Below are 10,083 nucleotides of genomic sequence, written 5' to 3' on the forward strand. Positions count from 1 at the left end.
TCATTTTCTATCAAATGCTAATCAAAGTAGCCCATTTCCACCATCATCTGGCAAGATTTCATTTTTTACCAATGTCATCTTATAAGGTGCTCGTGGTAGTTTTTTTCGGACGGGTCGATATTTACTCCAACAACGTGTCAATTTGGTTTATTCTAATTCCCGTACAGTACGTACATCCGTATTCGTGAACTATAGGTTTTGTTCGGAGAATGGCGGAAACCTACATCTTTCTATGCAATCAAAATACTTCAGAAACACGTAGAAAACGTTTATTAAGAAATCTGCCGTTTGATAATTTGATATATCTCTAGGGCACTTGCTCAAACACTGAAAGAGTTTCCATAGCATTTGTCGAGAAGCTTTTAACCTGCACTCTTCAAACTTAGAGGGTTGATTGACTAAATGGAGTACTTTTAAGATCAATATGTTAAAGGTAAAAGATGCAGCAGCCGGAATAATTTCTTCCCATAGAAATACAGAAAAAACCGTTTCTTCAGTAACACTTTCAGCGAGTTTATTCCAGATGTTCCTCAGATGAGCGACCTAGAGCCATTTGATCCTCTTGTTAACTATCTTTGCCTTAAACTGTAGACAAATACAGAATACTGTCAAGAGTCAACATATACCCTTGTTTGAAATAAAAATTGATTACGTATTTCGTACCAACCTGCGTTGTATAAATGCCCGCCACGCCCCACCTCATTCTTTTTGCTTTAGATTAGGTAGACATAACCAAATGTATGTGCAGGGTTTGATTTAATTCTATTATGTGAAACTCGATGAAATAGCAGAAATACCAACATAAGATCGATAAAAATACGAAAAAATACCCCTTGGGTCTGCTGAACAAGTATTCTTTTTATTTACAAAATCAATTTCTTTTGATTTTTCTGAGCATGTTTCCACTAGATATATTGTTTTCTTTATAAAAATGCTTAGATGAGCCACGCCATGAGAAAACCAACATAGTGGGTTTGCGACCAGCATGGATCCTGTCCAGACTGCGCGGATGCGCAGGCTCATATGGGAAAATTAGACCCATCGTGAAAATCACCACAAAAGCCGATAATACGTTGGCCAGGTAAATCCTGTCGAGACTGTTCGCTAGTTTTCGGCCTACTCCGTATTTCAGGCCGATGTCTAACCCTTCTTCGCCAATGTACCGTTACATTAATACTTTTGATCATATGGATTTAGGGATATTGTTAAGTCTAATTTACAGTGACTGCAAAGATAGATTAGAAAATAGAAACCTAAATGGCTGTTGGTGGTTTAATCAGAATACCATTTATAACGGTATTCTTAACAAACACATTATTATAAAACCAAACAATGACTTTCCAAAAGTAATTTCTACTTTCTTACAATCAGATGGAAACTCGCTTTTATAATACTTTCTTTGATGTTCATGATTATGAAATAAAGATTTTAAGTAGTTTTTTATGTAATCAAATAACTGCACATTTATTATTATGTTGTGAGCGGTGTCCAACTAGCTTAGAATCTTATGCCAGCTCGAAGATCGAAATTCAACTTCATAACTTATCGAATTTTGATCCTAAGCTACACCTGAAGATCGAAAAACGTCAAATTGCAAAATAGCTTTTAATTTCGGGCCAGCTCAATGATCGAAATTTATAATATTCCAAAACACTGTGGGGAATCACATGATCAAAATAATCTCTAAACCATAGTTATATTTTGAAGAACATGAATAAATTTCCTATCATGACAAGATATGAAATTTAAACAAAGCCTAACATATGACTAATGAAAATTGTTAAATTATAACGTAGTTGACAATAATGATGGATATCCTGTAATTACAAACACTTAGGAAAATAAAAAGTCTTAGTTTCTTGAAGTGTTCCAGATAATCAGAAGGTGATTGTGATTGAAATCTATGTAGTTTTAGGATACATCTATGTTGCCATATGATAGGCTATATTTTAGATTTACAGCAAAAGTTGTTTCAATATTATCCCATATTATTTTTAAATTTATTTTGGTTTAGAGATTATTTTGATCATGTGATTCCCCACAGTGAAAAGCCAAATTTCGATCTCGAATTGAAAGAACAGCCTGTTCCAAGATTGATATTGAAATGAAAAAGTCAAATATCGAGCAAGCAATTAGTGTCGAGCGATCTCGAAAATCGTACTTCAAATTTTGAAAAGCTGAATTTCAGTATAATACTGAAACTGCGATCTGCTCAAGATTCAAAAATTAAAAATCGTGCAAGATCGGATATATCGAAATTCAAGTTTTTATGCCCCCGGCATCTACTGATGATTGTTCATCCGTCCGTTCGTTCGTCCGTCCGTTCGTCCGTCCGTCCATCCGTACGAGGTTAACCAAATGGGACCGTTTCGTCCAGCATCAATACCCCTTACTAGAATGACTTGACACTAATGCTGATGTAACCTGTGACCATTCTGTCACAGGGTGAGAAAAATGTGCAGCCAGACCGGGACTCGAACCCGGGGCCACAGAATACCGTGCCGATGCTCTACCGACTGAGCTACCCGGTCGCCTACACATTTTCTCCCCGTTTTAATATTAAAGTCCTATACCGTGACAATTCCTCATCTTCAGACATCACCTGACTTTAGTTTGACATTGACCTTGAACTTGACCTCGTTTTGGTCTTAGGTTGCTTTGTATCGACAAGGATGCCACCGGGGGGTGGGGGGGGGGGGGGGGGGGGGGGCATCAAGCATTTATTGAACACAGCTCCTTGTTAAAAATCTAAATAGATTATTCTCGATATTATATTTCAAGCATGCTCGAATTTTCAAAGCAATCGAATTTAAAACTGGTATTGAATATGAAACTATCTTTTAAACAGCCAGCTTCCGGGAAAACTCAGTACTGGTGTCATATGAGAAGTCATGGTCGTGACCCCTTTCACAGATGCTCGAACCCATGACCCCTGGGTTGTGCAGCCGACACATTATTCACTGGACGACCGCTCCCCTCAAAATATTTGAATTTCGGTCATCCTGCTGGATCTAATTTCAATTCTGCCTCGCAATTCGACGAATTCTTTTTATTTTAATTTCGATTTCCGAGTGCGAAATTCAATGTAAGCGAAATTCAACATCATCCTTTCAAAATTTGAATTTTTATTTTCTGCTTCTAACTTGCCCAAAATATGCCGCTTTAAATTTCAACGTTTCTGTTTTAAATTTTGAACTTCGATCCTCAAGCTGTTTAAAATTGACTATTGGCTGTAAACAAATCATATTATGGAGCGTCCACTAATTTATAAATCCGTACGTGTGTGCTGTTTAGCGGGTGAGATGATATCAGTCTTTACCGTTAAGGAGCTTAAATTACGTAAGAATTGACGGAAACATACGGGAATGTTCGAGTCTTTCCGATAAGGAAAAAAAAACCTATACTCATCTGCAAAATGCTTAAAAAAGACCATTTTCTTCTTCACCTAGAAACCTGAAATTAGTATGAAACAATAGCTAAATGAATATAGATTACTAAGTCGTTTGCAAAGGTCTTTAAGCACACATAAGAATCTATTTATTCTTTGTTAAACAGAAGAAATTTCAGCAAATTATCCATATTTTACTATATTTCTAACTGTAGATAGACAGACATAAAGTATACGCAAAAAAGACCATTTTCTTTAAAATTCATTTTTAAAATAAAATATTCATAAGAAAGACAATGCATTGAATATTATCACATCGTTTGCAAAGCTAAAATACCTATAATACTTTTTCCATGAATTTAAATAAAGTAAAGGGCTCCTTCTTTGCGCTATATAAAATATTTTCACTCGTGTGAAAAATCGATGGGTCTAATTTTCCCATATGGGTCTGGATCAATGCTGGTCGCAAACCCACTATGTTGATTTACTCATGGCGTGGCTCATCTAAGCATTTTTATAAAGAAAACAATGTTAGTTTTCTCATGTCGCGGCTCAGATATCAAATTTAGGCTGGTTATGGTACTTTACTGAAAAATATTTTCGGAGTAAGGATATTTTGAAAACTGTTGACAATAGCATCATATCTAGGGGCAAATAAAATAGAAACAGTGCTGGTGACCTAGTATACTTATTTCATTTTTCAATACATCAGAACATTTCATCAAAATCTATTATTGGGAAAAAAAATTACGAAACTGTAGCGAGCGTCTTTAAATGCCTGATAGAGATATCCATCAATGACTGTAATTACCCCAAATCTGTCACTGAATACCAAAATCGTATCATAAGCAGCAATACAATTATACTTAAGGCAAGGGCACCAAGCACTATATGTAGGCCCTACTTACGTACTGCGTTATTGATACATAAAAATTAAAAATTATTCTGAAACATTCTCAGATGTTTAAATTCGAGTCTGAAAACATATTGTGATAATGATTTAATTCATTATTTAAGGGCACAACACCGGCAGGTTTTATTCATTAAATAACTACGTCAGTTCAATGTTAACGCTTTCATTTTATTAGTCATGATCAACAATTAGGTAAAATTATTCCCCTTGATATCACCTTGCTGGGCGATATCGATTTGTATCTGGTTGATATTTTCCAATAGAAACAAAGAAGGAGAAAAAGTTTTTATTAGAATGAACATACAATATTTATCATCCTATTGAACTGTTCGCCATTCCTTTCTCTTTACAAAGATATAAAAAATATATGTCTTAATTAATGCTTCCCTTGGCGATTAAAGAACACCACTATCAGTCTCAGTTTAAGGCATATAGTTGCAAAATAAAATAAGCAAAAACTTGTGATACGTATCTTATTCTTTCCCCTGTAGCCGCTTTATTCATAATTTGAGAATATTTATTATCCTATTGAAGTATTCTACAGACAATAAATGTTTTATATATGAATCGATTTTTACCCAATTCTTCAGTATGTATGTGGTTTTACGTACTGATTGTACGTAATTTCAGTATTTTTTATTTTATACTGTAATTACTTAGATAGGTCTATATCTTAATGAGTTTTTGAAACCTATTTGCTAACGCCATTTGATATTGTTTTTCTGTGCATAAAACTAGGCAAATAATCAAATAAAACAATTTTAATTTCTGTTTCAAGATAGCTGAAAAAGGTGCACAGCACAGCACATAATCATCTCAGTTTAGTATCAGTCATCCAGACGCAATCAATATATAGTGTAGACGCTCTGCAGAATTTTTGTAACGTTCATTCACATGTTTTTTAGAAACTGGACCACAATAGGCATAACCCCTCAAAATAATTCCGTTAGAACAGTTTCCAATGTGCTGAAAGTTACTAAAATAGCACCAGTGGTAGTTACAAAGTTATGCGCAGTCGTACGTATGCGTTACTAGTTATATGTATGAGCAAGATGTCACATGTAGGGCTTACTACAAATCATTCTGCTGGCACGAGGACATGTCAATACATTATTGTAATGTTAAATTTCTATTTTGGAACGTAAGTCACAGGTGGTAAACGCGCAATCCAATTCCCGCTGGGAATAAGCTTGGAATAGGTTGCACGACGTTCGGTGCTGGTGTTGCGCGTAAAAAAGGACGAAATTGAGGTATGTGAACTACCTGTAGTGAAGTTATAATTTTGCTTAGTATGAGACAAGAATAATTTTTCTCGAAAAAAGCAAAATGCAGTTCGACACAAATATGATAATACATTATATGTAAAATATCTGGTTTGTAATTTATGTTTCGGCTCTATTATCACAAAAACTCGGGCGACACGAAACGTGAAAAAGGTATGAAATCAACAAAATGGCAGTTTCTGACCTCAAATGCCTAAACTATGGACATCTGATACGTTTTATGATGACTCAACTGTTAAAAAGTAACGAATATCAAATGTCAAATCATAATGTATATAATGTATACGCGCAACTCCATTCCCGGTGCGCAACCCCATTCCCGGTTGTTTGATGCCGATCTTTCCTTCAAAAGCAACTTTTCATTCAATTGTATGTAATATTTATGACTATTTTACACGTGTTTGATCATTAGGAGCATCACATTTCCAGAAAGAAGGCAAAATAGTTAGAAAATTCCCATTATTCATGATTCCATACTTTTTTGACAGGTCGATCCAGCAGAGTTTTCGTGATAACAGGGCTGCTTCTTAATTTAATAAGTTGTTATTTCACACATATGATCTTTATTCATTTTCGTGTCGGGTAGCATTTTGCTTTTTTCGAAAACACTCGTAAATGTGTCTTTATTTACAAAAACAAAACCCTACCTACCTCGATTTTGTATATATTGATGCGCAACACCAGCACCGGACGTCGCGCAACCCATTTTAAGCGTATTCCCAACGGGAATAAGATTGCGCGTTTACCACCCGTGTAAGTTATCAAATATCACTATTGTTGCGAATCAAAATTATTTTACCTAGTCCTGCTGATCTTATATTTTTTATAAGAGGATTATTACACAGCATTGGCCAATTCCTGAAGTTTAATCTTTCACAACTCTTTGCAACAGATTAGTTTATGCTAATTTATTTTAGCCAGATTGTGATTAAACCTCAAGCTTATCCGAACCACTCTCGAGTCCGCTTCCTGGAAAAAACAACAGTACTGGTGTCATATGAGAAGGCGTGGTCGAACCCTTGACTCCCAGGTTGAGCGCCGACACTTTAACCACTAAACAGGTTGACCGGATGTAGTTTGTACAGAAAGACAGAATGGGCTCTATGATCCCAATAGAACAGAAATATAGCTAACACTGATTACAAGTATGGGCCGGAGATTTTACAGTCGTCACACATCAACTCGAGACTAACACAGAAAGCAATCAAGTAAAATAGAGTTTACGCGTGAAAGGTACATTGTAATGGAATGTGCAACAGTCGTTAGCATCAGCTTAAGTGGTGCTCCATTAATATATAGAAAATTAAAAATACTCCTTTAGTCCGAATAACCAGAAACACTAACGGCACCAAGAACGGGTGATTTTTACGTCGGCAATGTGGCAGTGAAAGACCGTTGCTATGAATTCAAATCAAATCTAAATGAAGATCCTTTAGAAGCATAGAAAACGTAAACAAACAAAGTAATAACGTACTCGTTTAGACGGAGTCTGGTCATAAAAGGTAACGGTATGTGCCAATACCACCTCCTAGCACTTACCGCCTCCTAGCACTATATATGGAAAACTTATTATTCAGGGACCGTACAAAGTTACAAACCACACTACATTAATATTCAGTTGTCACACAAGGACGAATAAAAACACACGAGTCTAATTGCTTGAGTTGTTTGTTCATTTATTGGATTTTATTGCTATGATAAATGTAATTCTCATGTTTATCTATTAATATACGATCCTTCTACGTATACAACTGACAACAAGGTACAATATATGCGAAATTTATTTGCTCCATCTAGGTTTGTATAGAATTGTACCAAAAGAAAGAAATCTAACAAGAGATGACTAGTAAGACTCTAGCGACGGAATGTCCCAGTTGTTGCTTTTCTGAAATGGATTGGTCCAACATTCAATTTGGGCAGTACCTCTTCTTTATCAAAGGGGTGTTCACTGAAAATTGACTGATTGAATAGCGAACAGTGCCACCATGATCAGCCTGCATGCTGATCCTGGTCTGCACTGGTCGCAGAATAGCTTACCGCCAGCAGGCTAAAGGTTAAAAGATAATGACTCATTTATTCCATGGAAAATATCTAGAAATAGACAGGAAGAACACAACAAATAGTTCACTTTAAATATGCTGATCGCCCTCCAAATATGTCCATTTTAGAAATGTTTGTTGAATTCATCATTTGAAAGTTATCACAAATCAAACACATCTTCTTTGGATGAAAATAGCTAATTAAAAACTAACATTCTTTCTCCACATACAAAATATACCCAGTTTTTTTTCTCAACAGCCCGCATCGCATTTACTTTTTTCACGAGCCCGAGATGTCAAATTGATAATATAATAGTTAAATAAGTGAAGGCAATTCGGCAGAAAAGCGATGTGATATTTATCATCAATATCTAGCTACCCCTGAAAAATAATGTAAATGTCTACCCCCAACTGAAATCTGCTATGGCTACGCAGCGCAGAGTAACTAAACAAGAATATATAGAACAAGATATATGACATTTACGATCAGAAAATATAAAGTCATCACTAAGGTAATTTGCCTGAAAAAAAAACGTATCGTTTACAACTACTCTTAAGGAAATGCCCTTGTAAATTAGTGTCATATATCTTTCAATAATTGCATCGTAACAACAATATCTAAAAACCTGATTAGTTATTCTCGACATATGACAAAATCTAAAGATCGCGAAAGTTAAAATGTTGAATCCAACAAATATCTCCTGGTAGCTACTAGTAGTGTAAATGGAGAAACTTTTCTTTGTCTAGTATCTCATCTGTTAACGGCAATCTACAACAAATAATTTTTTAAAATATTTTTTCACTACGTTATAACCGTGTGTAACAGTTTGTGACACGCCATCAGTATTTTCCCCGGGGATTATCCTAACATCCTATCGTAACATCATTCTTGATGACTTTAGTGATTCCAGTCCCGCAAACGGTTGATAGTAGTGCCCAGTCGCACCATTTTTGCCGTCCTCGCATGGCTCTCCTGGTGGGCAATATTTACCAAGGAGGTTGACATTCCCACAACCGTTGTACCACCCTGCGCCATGTAACTTTCCAGCACAGTTGTCTGCCGATAAATTCCTATCTCGGTCCTTTGTTGAGAACGATCTCTCTAATGATGTCCAAATGCCTAAAGTTTGCACCGTTCGTAGAATTTAAACATAAACATCGACAATTTATATAATCTATTTAGTATGCTATTAAGGCACTCATCAGGATTTAAGAAAAAGACATGTGCGCGATGAGCTAAAAAAGAAACATGTTTAATGTGATTATGTATGTTTCTTTTCTGTTTGCTGATTGTCTATTGTTCACATGTAACCTGACGCAGCAAAGAAATATTGTATTGTATTGTTTGTAAGAGATATTGTATTGTATTTTATTGTTACTGCTCAGAAATTGCCGATTATCATTAAAATAAAACTCATGAAAAAGTAGGTATCAGATTCATTGTTAAAATTCCAAGATTGCAATGATAAGATTAGTATTGTGGTAGATTTAAATGTAAAATAAATACTAATCGTTTAATTAAAACAGAAGTGAATGTTAATTTACAAACAGAATCAGAATTAAATCTTTTGTTGTAAGAAAATCAAAACGTTACCCTCTAAGGGCAGATTGTGTATGTTGAAGGGAAAGGCAACAATGTTCTTATGTTGTTTTTTTCATCTGCTAGGATTTCTTAAATTATTTAAAGAAGTGAAAGAATTTTCAAAACAATGGCAACAGTAAACACAATGACGGATTTATTAAATGTCTGCATATCCCTGTTTTTTTTTTTCGTTTTGCATTAAGAGAATCTATTATTGTGTGAAGCTTTACCTTCTCTTTCCTCTGCATACGGATATAGACTCAGTCTATATTCTGTTCCATCAGTAAGCAAGAAGTTTTTATACTCCTCGTATCCCTTGTCCCCATTCTTTCTTGACATTTCCAGCCCAAGTCTGCTGCTTGGACTTCTCTATGCAGCCTCCCGAATATACTTCAAGCCTAAAAATTTTACAGTCAACGGTTTACAAAATGATATAATCTGACTGTTAAACACGAAATCTTGGCGATATATTTCATCTAAATATTTATATGGAAAATATATTTATCACATTCTGTTAAATCCAGACTTTAACCAACAAAGTCATCTCGATGTTATGGACATAGTTACAAAACTTTCTAAAACTCATTGTCATAACCTGTGTAGTAAACTGCTGCTGATATCTACCAATAACGGTATAACGATATACTGGTATATGAATATAAGATATAAAAAATCTTAGATTCACTCCGCTTAATGGTTTCCTGCTTAATTAGATTAAAGGGTTTCTTTTTTAGACATTTTATTTGCAGTTGAACATCATTCAATGTGAATATACTGTGCAATTTGTATTAAGATACACTAGTACCACTTACGGGAAAGACAAAAAATGATATCTTAACACAAATGGTTTCTTACTAAACAACAATGTGTCCTTTAAA

General features: G+C 35.0%; 1 protein-coding gene across 1 annotated transcript; it reads right to left on the reverse strand.

Annotated features, from left to right (window-relative positions):
• Positions 1-8,495: 8,495 nt before the first annotated feature.
• On the reverse strand, positions 8,496-9,544 carry LOC123553097 (ficolin-1-like). The gene is made up of 2 exons (XM_045342850.2): positions 9,436-9,544; positions 8,496-8,743 (listed from the first exon to the last, which is right to left on the reverse strand). The coding sequence occupies exons 1-2, from the start codon at positions 9,542-9,544 to the stop codon at positions 8,496-8,498; spliced, it is 357 nt and encodes a 118-aa protein (XP_045198785.2).
• Between the last annotated feature and the right edge of the window lie 539 nt (positions 9,545-10,083).

The sequence above is a fragment of the Mercenaria mercenaria genome, chromosome 4 (genome assembly GCF_021730395.1).
Source record: "Mercenaria mercenaria strain notata chromosome 4, MADL_Memer_1, whole genome shotgun sequence".
In the NCBI taxonomy this organism is placed as follows: domain Eukaryota; kingdom Metazoa; phylum Mollusca; class Bivalvia; order Venerida; family Veneridae; genus Mercenaria; species Mercenaria mercenaria.